The sequence below is a fragment of the Teleopsis dalmanni genome, chromosome 1 (assembly GCF_002237135.1).
Source record: "Teleopsis dalmanni isolate 2A chromosome 1, ASM223713v2, whole genome shotgun sequence".
Classification (NCBI taxonomy): Eukaryota; Metazoa; Arthropoda; class Insecta; order Diptera; family Diopsidae; genus Teleopsis; species Teleopsis dalmanni.
The window spans coordinates 194,117,177-194,137,659 of record NC_051846.1 but is presented as its reverse complement, the minus strand read 5'-3'; the positions used below and the strand labels follow the sequence as shown (position 1 = coordinate 194,137,659).

The window sequence follows — 20,483 nt, the reverse complement described above, 5'->3', positions numbered from 1 at the left end:
TATATTATTTTATGACTAAAAGATTTGGTATATAGTATTTTCACAGGCTAATTGGTCAATTTTTAATTATTCTTTAAATAATTTTTTTTTTGTATATTTTTTTTTTAATTTTTATTTTTTAACAATAATAAAAAATTGACCAACTACTTTCAAAAATCGCTATATTGATAACGTTTTCAATAATATAAAAGTACAGAAAATAAAAAATTAAAATACTAGACTACAATAAGTGTTGTAAAGATTAGTAACATTCTATATATATTTGACAATACAGAAGATCTAAAGAAATTATTCTATAATAAGTGTCAAAGAAACTTTACTTACCTACTTACTGTTGTTCTCTTCTCCGCGTGGAGCATAGAGCCTCCAAAGAAACTTTAGAAGACTTGAACTAGAATTTTAGAAATATATATGTGGTTTTATATTATAAACATTATAAAAGAGAAAAGGTCAAATGTGTTTTAAAAACTTTATGCGAAACCATCAAAGGGCAGTGTAGCTGAATACACCAGCTATAGATATAACAATTTTTGAATTGGAAAGGCAGATACTGCTGTCAAGATAAGGAGATAATGTAAAGTATCCTTTTATATTATGATTTCGATAATTAGAAATTAAATATCGGAAACCAACAAGTGAAAAATAAAGGAGTATGACATAAGGAAATGGTAACTGCAAAATTACAATAAAATCGCAAACCAATAAAATTACCCAGAAACGGAAAATATATATTTATGGTTACTGTTTACACAGGTCTTTCAGACATATTTCTAATTGCAATCAGCTTAAATCAAATTTAGTTCCTTCCATCTGTTATAAAAATGAAATCTTTCTAATGGAATTTATAATATCAAATTTTAACCTCAAGTAGATATATCTTAGCATATTTACATTTCATTGATTTATGTGTTATTTGAAGCATAAAATTTTTTTCATATTTTCTCTAAAAAATTTAATAAATAATGTTAAAAATTTTTGTTACCATTTTTAATTGAATAAATCATATAAACTTCGTCCTTTCCATCTTCCTAGTTTTCTTAAGTAATTTCCGGTAACCGTTACTGTAATGTTATGCCATTAAAGTTGTTTTCCACTTAATTTTATATTCTGCGTGAAAATGTGTTTTTTAGATAAACGTTCGTTGCAGTAGAAGTACAAGCGCCGTAAGCGAGGATGCAGTTAAAATGGCCATTACCAGTAAATGCTCTATCTCAGATCTGCTAGAGAATTTAATATCTTAACACAAGTCTGTTGCTAGAAGTGCTGCATTTAATATTTTCCCTAAGAGTACCTGTACATAACAATATTACAATTTGTTTTGCTCTTTAACGTTTCAATTTAGTTTTATTTATTTCAATTTTAAAGAGTTATGACTTTTATATAAGTATTAAAAATATTTTGTGTGAAATTTATCATAAAAATATATTAAATGAATCTCTCTTATAGATTTCCCGTAAAGATATCAGTCTTGTAGTAGGTTTACTAACAGGTCATTGTATTATAGGTAATCATGCTAGGAGACTCAATCTCCCTTTCAACTATATTTGCCGCAGTTCTGGTAAGAATGTCCGGCACATGCACGTTGTCGCCTTAAATTTTTGTGAGCTTCCTTTTTTGAGGATCTTGGTGAACTTCAAGACCTCCTTCTAAAGATCATTATAAGCTTCATCAAAGGTTCTAGGTGGTTTTAGCCCTTGGGTTTTCAGCAATACGGTAGCACAATGGACCTGTGGGCCTAAGTGGATCCCCCTGGGATCGCGGGTATCACCTAACCTCACCTATTAAATTAAAATAATACAAATATATTATATATACCTTTTCAATAATATTTATTATAATGGTTCTGCTTAGAAAAAATGTTTCTGATCTGAATTTAATTTTCATAATAATATTATAATAATATTATAATAATATTATAATAATATTGTATTATCGATAATACACATACACATACTGCTCAGTGTTTCTTTTAAGATTTTGATTAAATATTCTTTAGATTAACTGATATTATGTACTTAATAACTAGTTAAGCTATTTATTATCTAAACAATTAAGAACGAAGTTTCGATAAGTTTGTTACGTACCAAAACTAAATCGATTCTATATAAGATGTAATCTCATATATGAAATATATTAACTTAAGAATGATAGTTTAAAGTGCTGAATACAATTAGTCTCCATTACACGAGTATACCTTATAAACATGCTGTACGTCACTACGGTTCTATGTCTTTCGCTGCAACGTGTGGTAGAATGGAGCACAGCTTCACTGCAGTTTATTTTTAGCTACGAGTTTAGTAGCATTTAGTAGCCGTGATGATGCGAGATTATTACCAGTGTCACCACAATAGCTTTATAGTTACATTCGTAGACTTATGTGCCCATTTAAGCAATATATCATCTGCAAAGTGAATATGAACATAAAGAACAAAGCACTTACTCTGATGTCAGTTGTTAACAAGGGTATACTCATGATATTCTAGATCCTTACTGGCTCTAATAGTTGCAGCTTTGTGGAAGTACTATCAGCATATGAAATTATTAAACACTGTGTAAACGTGGTGATTGCTTAGTTTAATGGAAAACACTATTCAAGAGTTCGATTAAATTTAGGTGTCTTTTCAACGTTTTGTTTCTAGATCTTCGTTATCAAGTAACTGTTTGGTTAATGGTCTGGACAGAGAGATTAGATCGAGTATAAAAACATTTAATGTTCAATAGTTTATATAGCTACTATTAATATTATACTACTATAGCTACTTTATATTTACTAAAGATAATTGAAGACTGCTTTACCTAACAATAAAATGAAAAATACTTTCTTTATGAGAAATTTTCGATTTTGGATATTTGCTATCGAATAGATAAGTGATAACTGCTTTATATTTCTATTTATTAGCGATAAAGTTAACAAGGATTTCATCCACATCATAGTGGTTTTACTATTATATCTACTAGGCGTAACTTTTGTAGCACTTTATCATCTACAACCTGATATATGAAACATTTGATGATAATAGCAGACTTAGCCAGATTAAATGATGTGAAATAAGAGCTGCTTGTATGACAAATACTTTCCTCGTTAGTTCATCAGTACCATCCGTAGCTTAATCTAAATTAGTAGTAGTGTTAACATGTTTTATTATAAAAAAAATAAATAGTAAGGCTTCGAACAGTACTGAAAGCAACATCAAATATTTTTATGTATATAAAGTCAAATAATGAATAAATAAAAAATAAATAAAAATTTTGTTGTTGCAATTCAGTACTGTTCGAAATTTTTCTATTAAATACAATAATTTCTATTAAGTAAAATAGTTACTATCGTCATAACTGAACTTAAAATCACTTTTAATGTAAAATAAAATATATTTTATAGTACGTATTTAAAATTAGTGTTAACATTTCTTTTTAACAGTTTACTTATATGTTATATTGTATCATATATATATTATATATAACTTTTATGAGGATGTCAGGATAATTAAAATTTTTTACAAATGTAACGTCTATCTTGTCAAAAAATGACATTTTCATTAAAAATATTTTCCTTTAATATATAGAAGTGGCTTACAGAAGTGGATTTCAATTTGGTGAACACTTCAAGCAATTTCTGTACCGAACATTAATAATAAAATGCAAATTTTTGTGAAAATATTTATTAAAGCGTCAAAAAGATTTAGCTTTGACGATTGAATTCAATTTAGCAGCTTGAGTCCAAAACGTTTTTGAAAATACATCCAAATAATTTACAAAATTAACATTTAATATGAATAAAGGTGCATGAGGTGACAGTAACATTTAAGTAATAAAAAAATTTTTTTGTTGGTGTTATATATTGAAAATTACTTTGAGTAGAGTATTTAATTAATATCAATTTAAAGAATTACTGATTTTATGTATTTTGAAATATAAATTGAAAATCTATACCCGCCTTAGTACTTTAATACTAGTAATATAATAGCTTTAACAGTATACATGTAAACTTAAGAGTTTAATTAAAACGTTTTAAACTATGAATATTATAGTTGACCAGGGGGAATATCCCTTTCGAATTGTATCTTAATTTGTATTCAGTTAGAGACAATAAAGCTATTAAGAATACAATAAGAATACAATTAAGAGAGAATAAAGAATATACCAGGTACTCGAACGTTAAAAGAAGGAGCTCTGACAGGGTATTTTATTTTATTCCCAAGAATCTAAACATAGTCCAAAAGAAGTTGCAACTTTTATTGAGAAGCAGATTTTACCGCAAATTATATTCTTGAAGCAAAATACTGCTTTAATGCCTAAATAAAAGATATACCTAGGTGGACGTATGTGAGGCTTTTATGATATCACTGCACATTTTGTGATATCGCTGAATTGAAAATCCTCCAAATCTCGACTAGTTCAGGTTTCCGCGCCGTTTTAAATTTTGAACAGTCGAACTATAATCTCCAATTTTTAATTATTTTGTAGACTAGAAAAAGGGATCATAAATCGCCAATTGAAAATAAAAATTAAAAACAAAAATGGTTACTTGAATAATGCAAATTATATGTATGTTGAGTATATTAACAATAGAGTCCATGGTTTAAATTTGAGACTGATAATTCCTGATACTTACATAATTTAAAATTATTTACTGGAAATGAAACCAATAGATTTTCCCAAAGACCACTGGGGATAGATATTTGGCAGTATAACAGTCATATGATCACTTAAATTGAAATTAAAAATTTGTATTTGGAATTCTTTCATTAATTTCAAATAGAAATACATACTACTTTACTAGAATAGTATATTAAAGAATATATAATATATAGTATATACTATACTAGAATATTTTTTATTAATAATTAAAAACATACAATAATAAACCATATTTTATAGATTATTTACTTAAAGCTATCACCTAATGTCGTCAGTTTAAGCTAGCGATTGCCTACTCTAATTATACCTCTATAAAATGAATCTTATACTTCTATTTTATATTTCACTAAATAAAATATAGTGAACAACGTGAAAAATTACTACACGTTGTGTGTCAAAGTTTAAGCTTGTAGACTAGTGTATAATACTTAGCATCATACAAAAGTGTTTCAAGTTTGATTCGAGCCAATTTTGAATATTGTATGAAAGTTACTGAGAGCAAAAAGTATCTCTACTGTAATAAGTTGCTTTAGATATTAAGCAACAAGTGGCAAAACGTTGACTAAATGGATTGAAATTAACATCCAAAAGAGTTGCGTTGTACTCAGCAAGATTTTGTATATTAAATTCAAAACAAAAATGAAATAAGTTCGAAGAGATATTCTGTAAGCTGTAGACGATTGAAGAATACGCCGGTTTCAACTTTTATTCAATATTGATTTGAAGTTGAAAAACAAAATTATTGTTTGAGAGTAGACCAAGATTTATAAACAAAGTGAAAAAAAAAATATATTGACTTGAATTATTTTTTATTTTTCGATAGAAGTCTATGAAAAAGCTAATGTGAAGAGTTAATTCATTAGTTTTAATTTTGTTTTCAAAGTATTTACTTATTATATATATCATTTTTCATGAATATAAATCACAAAATATTGGTCTCGCCCGTGCGACTGCAAGATTAGGTTCTATACATAGAAAGAATATATAAATCATGCAACAAATAATGCCTCTACAAACAGAATAGAATTCAAATTTAACAAATAAAAACTAACAATTTAATTAATTAATTCAATTATTCTACAGCTGGTTTATGATTTCGTTCCAATATAAACACAGCAAGTGAATTTGTTATTAAAAACACAGCAAATTAACAAAACTCTAGAAAAATGTGCGAACATAGAAATCAAATACAGCTTTGGCTCAGTTGGTTAAGCAGCGCTGACTCTGAGCTTCAAATTTGGCAAGGCAAGAGTTCAATTCTTGGTACTTGTAATCTCAATAAATTATATACGAATGATAAAATAAAAGAATTACTTCTAAAACTACTGAAGATGGGTATTAGGCAATACTCGAAACAGCTGTATGGTCAGTCAAAAATTCAATTAATTAATATAAAATAAAAGAATTTTTGTTGTTGTGCTTTACTACTGTTCAGAAAAACCTCTTTATTTTATTTTTCTAAAATGTGTTTTTGTTATGACAAACAGAAGTGATTTTTTTTTGGCGTTGGTATAAACCAGTGGTTTCCAATCTTTTTTTTTTTTTGAACAGGAACCACTATGACATTTTTGTTTTTCGTAGGGACCACATAGCTTAAGAATAACAATGTATTGTATAAGTGCATAGGTGCATTATATAAGCTATCAAATAGGTATATATTTACTTGGAAATTTCTTGTGCTTATTTCCTAATAAGTGGGGTCTCACTGGAAAAACTACAAGTTATGTATCTATACCTGCCAAATGTGATTCACGGACTATTTCTAATCTTCTCGCGGACCACCGGTTGGAAACCACTGCTAAAAACTATTTATTCATCATCATACAATACAAGGGTTTGGTATAACCCATGGATGTCTAATAAAACCTACGGCATTCCATTTATTTACTTTACCAATATTTATTGTAAATAACAAAAAGTGAAAATGTGAAAAATATTTAATAAAGCGTTAAAAAGGCCTTAGCTCAGGTGATTTAACTGCTTCAGTAAACATTCGTAAAAATTTACCTAAAATCCATTTTGTTAATATTTGTGTTTGTTTAATGAAGGATTGTGTTTACACACAGCAAGTCTGATAAAGCGGAGGAAAAATTTAGCAGTAAAAAATTTCAGAAGGATATAAGAATATTAATGCCGAGAAAAAAAATGATTATTATTATTGCTATTTTACACTCATTAAATTATAAAAATAAAAATAAAATAAATTTTTCCATTAAAAATAAATCAACATTTGATATGTTTTTGATAGGATATTCTTTCTGTTAAAATTTTTAAATTTTAATTGAACAATAAAAGGTGTTATATATAGATTAATATACTAGGTAAGTATGGTAAATGATTAAGAGTTCATCATGTATAAAACATTGAGAATATTTTCTATATCTCAAAGCACCATATAATATTTTCATATAAAATTTAGTTACAACAATCAAACAATTTTCACATTAAAGCCAAATTTGTAAAAAACAACATCACTAACTATAGTCAATTCATACCTACGGGACAGGTGGTTCTTGACTGACTACGATATGATATCAATACAGCATAAAGCAAAATTATAAAGTACTCTTAGAGAAGTATGCATATGAATTGAGTCAAAAAACTGCAACCTTATGCCCGATCGCCGTCCTTCTCCTACGGCACTTAAACTTTCTATAATATGTTATGGATTACCACTGAGTACCCATCAAAATCTTATTGACGTTATACTCGATTTTTGGGAGATATTTTAATGCTCATGATTCCTCACACAATATTTGAATTGAATTAAGAAAGATTTTTACATAGACAGTTTCAAATCAATTAAGTGGCAACAAAAGTATGCTATGAGATAAACTTCGTAGTACAAGTACCTCTGTGAGGCAACCGCATAGTAACGAATATTTAAGAAAGACGACCAACAGAATTGTTTGAACTTCAAACTAATACAAGATGCTAATGTGGGCTTAATCAGAGTAATCAAATAACCTTCTGTATAAAAATATATAGAATAGTGTCCAAACGTAGCTTGAAATTGTGTTTAAGAACTAATGCCATTAAGTAAAAAAGTTAAACTGTGGTTCGACGTTTTAAGCAATTTATCCTTGCCAATCCATCACTTACAACTGTGGTAGTCAGTAAAATAATTATTCTGTCAAAGCGTAGAGTGAAACTATATTCATGTCTGTACAATTTAAAAAAAAACACATGAAATTACTGTGTAGCATACACAGTCAAAATTATAGTACATGAAGTCATACGCTAAACTTAATTTAAATACGTAACAACTGGAAACAATTAAATGTGGCTTGTTATTTTCGCATAATAAATGCAAAGTTAAAAAAATAATATTAAATAATATCCTAAAACTTTAAACAAATATAATAAAATATGTCGTCACATCAAAACTTGACCTGACCCCGAATAAAATTTTATGCCTCACATTTTTATTCAAAAATAAATCATTAAAGTTTAGTCTCATAGTTCAACATTTATAATACGAGTATATTGTCATAAGCGGGTTTACTTAAATTATAAATGTCTGCAAAATTTATACCATTTGCTTCTAGGTGAGATTATTTCCAATCACATTGACAGCAGATCCAAATATTATATCGTATAAAGCAAAAACAATGTATGATCGCGTCTGTATTGAAACATGGACTTATTGTAAGTTCAGTTGAGAAAATAAAATAATAAAATACGAAAAATACAGACTTTAAGTTCTACGTAAGCAAACGAATGGGTCCATAACCGTCAGTTATGGTACGTTATGGTTAATCTATCATTTACAAATAAAAATCCTTGTAAGACTTTTTTCAGTATTTACCACATTTAAGGATGATCTGTTAGAAAAGTCTAGCGTACTTGTTGAAAAGCTGTGCGTTTTTGAAAAGTTTGGGAAACAAAACTAAACATACCAATATATCAACGAACTCGTCTCTTCTTACATATATATATATATACATATGAATATATATAAGTCTACACGTAAAATGTGTCCATCATACTGAAACTATTTATATTGCTTACTACAATCAAAAATAAAAATACGAAAAGACTTATCTAGTATTAACATTAACAATACAAAACACTATCGTGTAACAAATAGGGGCTACAGGTCAAAAAAAGTTTATATCAAATTATGTTTTGTTGTATATAAATTCTAATAAACTTTTGAGCAACTAGAGGCGACAAATTATACTTTTTCATAAATGATAAGTCCAAAGATCAAAAACAACTATTGTATAGCCATGTTAAACTACAGAGATGACGCTCTTAGCTGATTTAATAAAACTTTATGCTTTACCTTGTTTATTCTCCAAGTTCAATTATTTTAACAACTTTTCGTATAAATTTCCAAAAACTTCTCCAGTTGATTTTAATACAGTTTCTGAAATTGAACGAAATAGTACACGACTTATTCAAATGGAATCACTAAAAACATATGAAGTCTTGAAGTCCGTTCTTGTAGTTCTGGTAGTAATTTTGTTGTTTCATTGGATTTGGACGCGAAGAAAAATATATAAGTTTGGCCTGAAATTTCCAATAGAATTTGGTTTCCCAATAATTGGATCGTTACACAAACTAAGAAATGTAAACTGTAAGTGTTAACTATATTTATATATCTTTAATATAATACATTTCATCTACTTTATTAAAGATGTAATAAGCGGGTTTGGCGAAATCTTGAACGACTGCAAAAGTTATACCGTTTGCTTTTGGTTAGGATTATTTCCAACCGTATTGACCGCAGATCCAGATATTGCTTTAAGTGTTTTGAGCTCTCAAGAATTGCTTAACAAAGCAAAAACAATGTATTATCCAGCTTATTATACATTTAAAGGTGGTTTAATCGCAAGTCCAGGTAAAATATATATAAAAATATTCATATATTTATATTTTGATTTATCACATAACAAATATTTTACATAAGCAACTGAATGGGTCCATAACCGTAAGATGATTAATCCGTCGTTTACAAATAAAGTACTTGTAAGTTTCTTTCCTATATTTAATAAAGCTAAGGACGAATTGATAGAAAGGTGTAGTGCTCGCGTGGATAATAAGGAGCACAAGATTTTGAATACATTACAAACATTGACTTTAGGCATAACCGTAGGTAAAAAAGTGTTAACTGGTATAGATAAAGTTATAATAAAAGTGATCAAATAATTCATATATTATTAGAAACAACTATGGGTAAAGTGATGCACAGAGGTGACCAAGTATCGAAAGACTTAGCGACTATATTTTCTTCGTAAGCTCATTTATTTTATATATAAAAATAATGGTAAAGGTTTTATTTTATACATAAAAATAACGCTAAAGGTTTTATTTTATACATAAAAATAACGTTCAATCGAATTTATATGTTACAGACTTATGAAATTTATAACGGCTCATTCATTGGTGTGCTTTTTAAAACTCGGTTTAATATTGGAGTTCTATTCGAAATATAGAATATGCAGGGAACATGCTTATCAATTCGTAAATGAAGTTAGTATTTTTTTCTATTAATTTAAATACATGAAACGACTATCAAATATTTTAGTTAATTCAAGACAAGCTAAAAAGAGGTATAAATACAAGCAATAACAATTCAAATACGGAGACAAGTGATCTTAACAACATAGCCTCAAATTCGGCAATACCTTCAATACGGAAAGAACCAAAAATATTTATTGATCAAGCTATGAAATTATACCAAAATCAAAAGTTTACATGGAATGAAATAATTAGTGAATCCACTACAATTATCGCTGGTGTGAGTTCTCATATCACAAATTTGCTAAGAATATTTTATATCAAACTATTTTTAGGCATTTGAGACCACTGCTACTGCTGTTTACTCTACTCTTGTTATGTTGGCAATGCACCCAGAAATACAACAGCGATTATTTGAAGAAATATTAGATGTGTTCCCAGAGAAAGACTTTTATGTTGACTCCGATCAATTAAGTCAACTGCCATATTTGGACCTCGTAATAAATGAAACGCTTCGCTTAGCTCCTTCAGTTCCCGTTATAGGACGTCATGTTATGAAAGATACACAAATCGGTGAACATGTTTTTCCCAAAGATATTCAGATTATAATTTCAATATTTCATCTTCATCGGAGGACTGATATTTGGGGTCCAAATGCAGATAAATTTGATCCAGAACGTTTTTCAATAGAAAATTTTGAAGAAAAGCAGAAAAATGCTTATATTCCATTCTCAAAAGGGCTTAGGAATTGTATTGGTAAACTGTGATAAATCTAATATGAATATATGTTGATTGACTATATTTTGCTTACAGGATGGCGATATGCTTTATTTGCAATGAAAATCTTGTTATGTGGACTGATACGAAACTATAAATTTGAAACTGATTTTAAATTTGAGAACTTAAAATGTACCAGTCATATAACATTAAAATTCATATTGGAACCTGAATTAAGATTTAGTAGGAGATAGTGAAATATTATAAAGTAATTTGTATGTATATATAAAGTACAACTTGAACTGCAATAGAACAACATTCTGATAAATTAAAAGTTTTGATTCAATTAAGAAATTAAGCTAAATCATAACCGATTTTATCTATATTGTAATACTTTTTATGGTTTACCTTTCCTTTATTTACTCTTCTTGTATGTTATTATTAACTTCCGATATTTTAGTTCTTTCGTATTCAATCAAGCAAGTCTGCTTCTCTTTCTGTATTCGAAATTTAGAGAGAACACGGCATACATAATCTTAACTCCTATTGCAGTGTTCTGCTTAAATACCATACAGACCTTAAGATCTGTTCACATCGTTAAAAAATTATTTCATGCTCATGGAGTCATTTGTTCATTATGACTTCAACAGTAATTTTTTTAATTCCATCAATTCTCGTTCCAAAATGGAAAATTTCAATTCCATCAAAAATCTGATTTATTTAAATCGGACCTTATTTTGTCATTGTATATATTTTTTCATTTTTGAGCTAAGTGATCACTTTTGGAATTCTATATTTATGGATGTAAACACCCCATAAGTACACACACAACTACTTTTATACATAATTGCGGGCTCATATTTAAATAATGAAAGATAATAAATAATACAGTTATAATAATAATAAGAAATGAATATAAACAATTAAATGTCTATTATAAAGTCAAACAACACATAAAATTATAGTGAAATATATTGCGTTAAAGTTTATATTTAAATTGTCTATTTCAGTTTTAATTTATTTTAGTTTTTCATATACTTAAGACATTAATAGGTCCATTTCAAGTGCAATAAGCTTTCATTTCAAAATACAAAAATCTGATTTCATATTTAAATGTGAACTTGACTTGCAAAAGCTGGAATTTTTATTTCAAAGAAAAAAAAAATTAGTGGTTTGGATTCCCAAGGGTTTAGAATATATCTCCGAAAACTTAATATCAACGACTTGTGTGGTTGAAATTAGTATTGCGTTTTCAATTGTGCGAATAAGTACATAGATATTTCAATGGAGTTGCTAAATTATTCTATAGATTTTAAATCCTAGTTATAATTCTATTGTTTCGTTGGCTATGGACATGTAAAATGTTTTCATGCCTAAACTTTCCAGTACTGCACGGTTTCCCAATAATTGGCTCGTTATACAAAATACGATATGTGAGCAGTACGTGAAAACTATTCCTGAAATCAGAGTTAATTTTACAAATTACATGTGGTATACACCTACATCCATTTTATTTAGCTATATTAAATGGGTTTAGCAACATTTTTCGAAGATTATAAACATTACACTGTTTGCATGGGGGTGGGATTGTATCCGGTTATATTGAGAGCAGATCCAGAAATTATGTCAAATATTTTGCGTTCTCATAAATTGCTAAACAAATCGGTAATGTATAAAGATTAGCGTTTTTCCAGTGTTTAATAGAGCCAGGAATGTTTTAATAGAGAACTGCAGCGCTTTGGTCGATAATAAATATTATAAAATTTTAAATAAGTTGCAAGCATTGATTTTAGATATAACAGTAGGTATGAAAGTGCTTGTAATAAGTGTTATAACACAAATAATTCAGTTAGTTTTTTTCTTAGAAACGACTATGGGTAAGTTGATGATTAACGATGGTAAAAGGAAATAGACGATTTAGCAAATAAATTTTCCTTGTAAGTTTATCAAAGGAAATGACATTTGCACATAAATAAAATGAATTTGTTTATGCAGCGTATTGGTACTTATAGTGGCTCAGGTCTTTAAATCTCAGTTACATATTGAAACTTTATCCCAAGTTTAAAAGAGTAAAAGAATATATAAATTAGTTCGTTGATAAAGTCAGTACCTCATAACACCGCTTTTGAAAGTGTAAAATAATTTTGATTATTTTTTCAGTTCATAAAAGCTAAGATTATTAAAGGTACAAAAAATAGGAACAACAAAACCTTATATACAAAGACAAGCCCTTTTAATAATAAGAACTTTAGTACGCTACCTTCTCTACAAAAACAACGAAAAATAACTATTTCAAGCTATGAAATTATACCAAAATCAACAGTTTATATGGGATGATAAATTTGGTGAATTAAATACAATTGTCGCTACTGTCAGTATATACATTGTTCACTATATAAGTATATATATTGATAAAAATACTTAAAATTAGTTCATTATTAATTACAAGGTTATGAGACCACGGCAAGTAGCATTTACTCTACTCTTGTTATGTTGACTATGCATCCAGAAGTCCAAAATCAATAATATAACGAAATTTTGAAAGTATTTCCGAAGAAACACTTTATCATTGAATGCGATCTGTTAAGTCAATTGCCATATTTGGATTTTGTTATAAATGAAACGATTCGCCTAGCTCCCCCTGTTGAAGATACACAAATCATTCCAAAAATGTTCAAATATTAATTTCAATATATCATCTTCATCGGAGGACTGATATATGGGGTCCAAATGCGGATAAATTTGATCCAGAACGTTTTTCAATAGAAAATGTTGGAAAAAAGCAGAAAAATGCTTATATTCCATTCACGTAAGAAGCTAAACATTAACCATGAAAAAATGGAAAGTGAATATATATATTATATGGCTTGTCTTATTTACAAAATGGCGGTATACTCTATTTTCAATGCAAACCATGTGTTATGCGGACTTATACGAAACTACCCACTTGAAACTGACTTTAAATTTGAAAATCTAAGATGCACTAATAACATAACACTCAAATATAAAGTTGAACTCAAATTAAAATTTTATGAAAGATCATGAATAATAAAATTTCATAAAAAATTAAATAATTTTTGCTAAATAAACGTAAATAAACACTTTTATTATGATGACTAAATAAACAGTGCGTATGACGTATACAAAATCTCTTGCTGAAATTTAGTTTTGGTATGAGTCATTGGTATGTGACGGCTAGCATATTGTTTTAAAATTCAATTTATAAGAAAAGTATTTCGGATACTTAATTTATAAGGGTGGAAGATTTTTATAGAAAAGGTAGTTCATTTAGCGGAATGTGCTATGTAGGATAGAAGTTAGTCCAAACCTGAAAGACCTAGTCTTTTATTCCTACTAGATGCATACATTTACTCATGCCATGCCACTTCTAATTACTGGAAAAGGACCATGTTTGTGGAGTGTGCCCGGAGCAGATTGTGCCCCATATTCTTGATGACTGCCAAATGATCTCCCATTGCAAATCTTTAATCTTTTAATAATCATTTCGTGCTCATGTAGTTATTTGTTCATTATGACTTTCACTATAATATTCTAAGTCGATTAATAAATAAATTAATAAATCGGTTGGGTTAATATTCAGTTAAGACCATTCTCTGTTGACATTTCAATTAAATAATCGTATTTTTATTAATATTATTGATTCACAACTATTGATTATTATGACGAAATCATTTAATTGAAAGCAATAAGTACAATAAGTTAATTTCAATAACAAAACTTTGAGATATCTTCAGGACTAAGTCTATATTGTTTTTTACATCAGAGTTAATAAAAGAATCTTTTCTTTTATCAAAACAAAGTAATGCATGCAGTCAACATAATATATCAATATTTATTGCATAATTTGGAAACCAGCATCAAAAAATCTAATACTCTGGCTGGACAAATCCCAAAAATTGAAATGCCAACGGACAGGATGATTGTAAAGTATAACTTTACAAAAAACTTCAAAACTGAACTTGGCAACAAAAAGAATTGGAAAGGCTTGTCCAGAAACCAAATAATAAAAGAAAACATGATAATATGGTATACATACGGCTCCCTCATTGGTGAGGCTGGTGTTTATGGACCAGGCAAGATATAGTGAGAAGCACCAGGCAAGATATAGTGAGAAGATATAGTGTAACTATCTTTCAAGCGGGAATATACGCGATAGATAGACGCGCCAATTTCAACCTTGAACGTAACTACCGGAATCGTAAAATCGCAATACTGACTGACAAGCAGGCAGCTATAATGGCCCTCATATCCTACCAGGTTTCATCTAAACTGGTATGGGAGTGCATTGACAAGCTAATATGAATTTCGGGACATGCTGGTATCCAAGGCAATGAAATGGCAGACAAACTTACAAGAAGAAGCGCAACCTCAAGAATGATAGGCCTAGAACCATTCTGTGGTCTACATATTCTTCTGAATGATGCAGAGGAAAAAGAAAGAAAACTCTATTGGGAAAGGTTACCAGGACTCTCACAATCTAAAATCCTGTTAGGGACTTACAACATAAAACGCTTCAAAGATTGCATAGCACAATCAAAAAACAACCTAAGAATTATTACGGGATTATTGACCGGTCACAGTAGATTAAATAATCACCTATCGAAGTTAGGAATTCAATCCAACTCAGACTGCAGATACTGTAGAGAAGAGAGAGAAACTGCATACCTTATGCTTAGGGAATGTCCAGTATTGATGCAGAAGCGAAAGAAACACATAGGAGGGTATTTTATGGATCATAAAGAATCAAGGCTAGAAAAGGTAGGCTCTATACTGTCTTTCATTAAAGAAATCGGACTTAGAGAAACACTCTTATCTAAGTAAGGGACACAATAGATCTTTTAGGTCACAGAGCACAATCCCTTCTTTTTAATAATAATAATAGTAATAATAATAATAATAATAATAATAATAATAATAATAATAATAAATGCATTACGGTACGAACTGCTTCCTTAATCACCATACTCTCCAGACTTGGTCCCTAGTAAATATTAGCTGTGTGCAAATTGAAAATAAAGGCTCCAGGGAAAGAGATTTGCATCAAGTGATGATGGTGGAATAGGAAACTGAGTTACATATTGAATTAACTGATAAGTTATATCATTATAAAGGTGTCCAAATTTCGAAAGATCGTTAAGTGTCGAGCTAATTTTCAAAAAATTGCGTTTTCATTACTTAGCCGGGTATTTGATCCACTTCGTATAATATATGTACCACAATATAATATTTATATTGCTAACCACATTCTAAAATAAAAATTCATTTATACTCTTGTACATAGTATTAACACCGACAATACAACACGTTATTGTGCAACAAAAAGGGGCTACAGGTCAAAATAATTGTGTATTCAATTATGTTTTGTTGAATATAAATTTTAATAAACTTTTAAGCAACTGGAGACGACAAATTATATTTTTTCATATATAATAAATCCAAAGATCAAAAATGTATATTATATAGCCGTTTAAGACTTTTGCAAAATTTAAAAAAATGACCCGCTCAGCTGAGTAAATAAAATTATATGCTTAAGCTTGTTTATTCTCCTATTTTAAATATTTTAACAATTTTTCGTATAAATTTCAAAGAACTTCTCCAGTTAATTTTAATACAGTTTCTGAAATTGAACGAAATAGTGCGCGACTTATTCAAATGGAATCACTAAAAACATATGAAGTCTTGAAATCCGTTCTTGCAGTTCTCGTCGTGACTTTGTTGTTTCATTGGATTTGGACGCGAAGAAAAATATATAAGTTTGGCCTGAAATTTCCGATTGAATTTGGTTTCCCAATAATTGGGTCGTTACACAAAATAAGAACTGTAAACTGTAAGTGTTAATTATATTTATATATCTGTAATATATGTCATCTACTTTATTTAAGCTGCAGTAAGCGGGCTTGGACAAATTATGAAAGACTGCAAAAGTCATACCGTTTGCTGCTGGATAGGATTATTTCCAATAATACTGACAGCTGATCCAGATATTGCTTCAAGCATTTTGCGCTCTAAAGAACTGCTTAACAAAGCAAAAACAATGTATTATCCCTTTGATCTTACATTTAAAGGTGGATTAGTTGCAAGTCCAGGTAAAATACATACAAAAATAAATTATGTGTTCATATGAAGTTATATAAAAAATGTTTTACATAAGCAACTAAATGGGTCCATAATCGGAAGATGATTGATCCGTCGTTTACAAATAAGGTACTTGTAAGTTTCTTTCCAATATTTAATAAAGCTAAAGACGATCTGATAGAAAGGTACAACGTTCTCGTGGATAATAAGGAGCACAAGATTTTAAAGTCGTTACAAACCTTGACTTTAGGCATAACCGTAGGTAAAAAGTGTTAACTGGTTATAAAAAAGGTTAAGTTATAACAAAAAAGATCAAATAATTTATTTAGAAACAACTATGGGTAAGGTGATGTACAGAGGTGAACAAGTATCGAAAGGCTTAGCGCCTATATATTCTTTGTAAGGTCATTTTGTAAAGTTACGTTTATATATAAATAAATAACATTTCTGTCACAGTGTGATGGATATTATTTCTGCTGAAATATTGATATCTTCTTTGAAACTCGGTTTTATATTGGAGCTGTATCCTAAATTTAGAAAAGAGAGGGAACAAATATATCAGTTCGTAAATGAAGTAAGTATTTTTTACTTTTACTTGAACTACATAAAACAACTAACGAATATTTTAGTTAATTCAAGCTAAGCTAAAAAGAGGTATAAATACAAGCAATAACAACTCAAATACGGAGACAAGTGATCTTAACAACATAGTCTCAAATTCTGCAATACCTTCAATACGGAAAGAACCAAAAATATTTATTGATCAAGCTATAAAATTATACCAAAATCAACAATTTACATGGAATGACATAATTAGTGAATCCATTACAATTGTCTCAGCTGTGAGTTAACATGCCCAATTTGATAAGAAAATTGTATGTTAAACTATTTTTAGGCATTTGAGACCACTGCTACTGCTGTTTACACTACTCTAGTTATGTTGGCAATGCATCCAGAAATACAACAGCGATTATTTGAAGAAATATTAGATGTGTTCCCAGAGAAAGACTTTTATGTTGACTCCGATCAATTAAGTCAACTGCAATATTTGGACCTCGTAATAAATGAGTCGCTTCGCTTAGTTCCTTCAGTTCCCGTTATAGGACGTCAAGTCATGAAGAATACACAAATCGGTGAACATGTTTTTCCCAAAGATATTCAGATTATAATTTCAATATTTCATCTTCATCGGAGGACTGATATTTGGGGTCCAAATGCAGATAAATTTGATCCAGAACGTTTTTCAATAGAAAATTTTGAAGAAAAGCAGAAAAATGCTTATATTCCATTCTCAAAAGGGCTTAGGAATTGTATTGGTAAACTGTGATAAATCTAATATGAATATATGTTGATTGACTATATTTTGCTTACAGGATGGCGATATGCTTTATTTGCAATGAAAATCTTGTTATGTGGACTGATACGAAACTATAAATTTGAAACTGATTTTAAATTTGAGAACTTAAAATGTACCAGTCATATAACATTAAAATACGTGTTGGAACCTGAATTAAGATTAAGTAGGAGATAGTGAAATATTATAAAGTAATTTGTATGTATATATAAACTACAAGTTGAACTGCAATAGAACAACATTCTCATAAATTAAAAGCTTTGATTAAATTCAGATATTAAGTCAAATGATAACCGATTTTATCTATATTGTAATACTTTTTATGGTTTACCTTTCCTTTATTTACTCTTCTTGTATGTTATTATTAACTTCCGATATTTTAGTTCTTTCGTATTCAATCAAGCAAGTCTGCTTCTCTTTCTGTATTCGAAATTTAGAGAGAACACGGCATACATAATCTTAACTCCTATTGCAGTGTTCTGCTTAAATACCATACAGACCTTAAGATCTGTTCACATCGTTAAAAAATTATTTCATGCTCATGGAGTCATTTGTTCATTATGACTTCAACAGTAATTTTTTTAACTCCATCAATTCTCGTTCCAAAATGGAAAATTTCAATTCCATCAAAAATCTGATTTATTTAAATCGGACCTTATTTTGTCATTGTATATATTTTTTCATTTTTGAGCTAAGTGATCACTTTTGGAATTCTATATTTATGGATGTAAACACCCCATAAGTACACACACAACTACTTTTATACATAATTGCGGGCTCATATTTAAATAATGAAAGATAATAAATAATACAGTTATAATAATAATAAGAAATGAATATAAACAATTAAATGTCTATTATAAAGTCAAACAACACATAAAATTATAGTGAAATATATTGCGTTAAAGTTTATATTTAAATTGTCTATTTCAGTTTTAATTTATTTTAGTTTTTCATATACTTAAGACATTAATAGGTCCATTTCAAGTGCAATAAGCTTTCATTTCAAAATACAAAAATCTGATTTCATATTTAAATGTGAACTTGACTTGCAAAAGCTGGAATTTTTATTTCAAAGAAAAAAAAAATTAGTGGTTTGGATTCCCAAGGGTTTAGAATATATCTCCGAAAACTTAATATCAACGACTTGTGTGGTTGAAATTAGTATTGCGTTTTCAATTGTGCGAATAAGTACATAGATATTTCAATGGAGTTGCTAAATTATTCTATAGATTTTAAATCCTAGTTATAATTCTATTGTTTCGTTGGCTATGGACATGTAAAATGTTTTCATGCCTAAACTTTCCAGTACTGCACGGTTTCCCAATAATTGGCTCGTTATACAAAATACGATATGTGAGCAGTACGTGAAAACTATTCCTGAAATCAGAGTTAATTTTACAAATTACATATGGTATACACCTACATCCATTTTATTTAGCTATATTAAATGGGTTTAGCAACATTTTTCGAAGATTATAAACATTACACTGTTTGCATGGGGGTGGGATTGTATCCGGTTATATTGAGAGCAGATCCAGAAATTATGTCAAATATTTTGCGTTCTCATAAATTGCTAAACAAATCGGTAATGTATAAAGATTAGCGTTTTTCCAGTGTTTAATAGAGCCAGGAATGTTTTAATAGAGAACTGCAGCGCTTTGGTCGATAATAAATATTATAAAATTTTAAATAAGTTGCAAGCATTGACTTTAGATATAACAGTAGGTATGAAAGTGCTTGTAATAAGTGTTATAACACAAATAATTCAGTTAGTTTTTTTCTTAGAAACGACTATGGGTAAGTTGATGATTAACGATGGTAAAAGGAAATAGACGATTTAGCAAATAAATTTTCCTTGTAAGTTTATCAAAGGAAATGACATTTGCACATAAATAAAATGAATTTGTTTATGCAGCGTATTGGTACTTATAGTGGCTCAGGTCTTTAAATCTCAGTTACATATTGAAACTTTATCCCAAGTTTAAAAGAGTAAAAGAATATATAAATTAGTTCGTTGATAAAGTCAGTACCTCATAACACCGCTTTTGAAAGTGTAAAATAATTTTGATTATTTTTTCAGTTCATAAAAGCTAAGATTATTAAAGGTACAAAAAATAGGAACAACAAAACCTTATATACAAAGACAAGCCCTTTTAATAATAAGAACTTTAGTACGCTACCTTCTCTACAAAAAGAACGAAAAATAACT

At 28.8% G+C, this 20,483-nt stretch overlaps 1 protein-coding gene across 1 annotated transcript; it reads left to right on the top strand.

Moving 5' to 3' along the window:
- The first annotated feature begins 471 nt into the window (after positions 1–471).
- Positions 472–18,495, top strand: LOC119666979. Its single transcript, XM_038076257.1, has 17 exons — positions 472–668; positions 8,993–9,220; positions 9,281–9,484; positions 9,554–9,739; positions 9,808–9,877; positions 9,999–10,116; positions 10,172–10,384; positions 10,440–10,860; positions 10,918–11,064; positions 16,457–16,669; positions 16,725–16,928; positions 16,994–17,179; positions 17,247–17,316; positions 17,374–17,491; positions 17,547–17,759; positions 17,813–18,233; positions 18,291–18,495. Exons 2-17 carry the CDS (start codon positions 9,046–9,048, stop codon positions 18,446–18,448), a joined length of 3,117 nt encoding a protein of 1,038 aa, XP_037932185.1. The 5' UTR covers positions 472–668; positions 8,993–9,045; the 3' UTR covers positions 18,449–18,495.
- Positions 18,496–20,483: the final 1,988 nt, after the last annotated feature.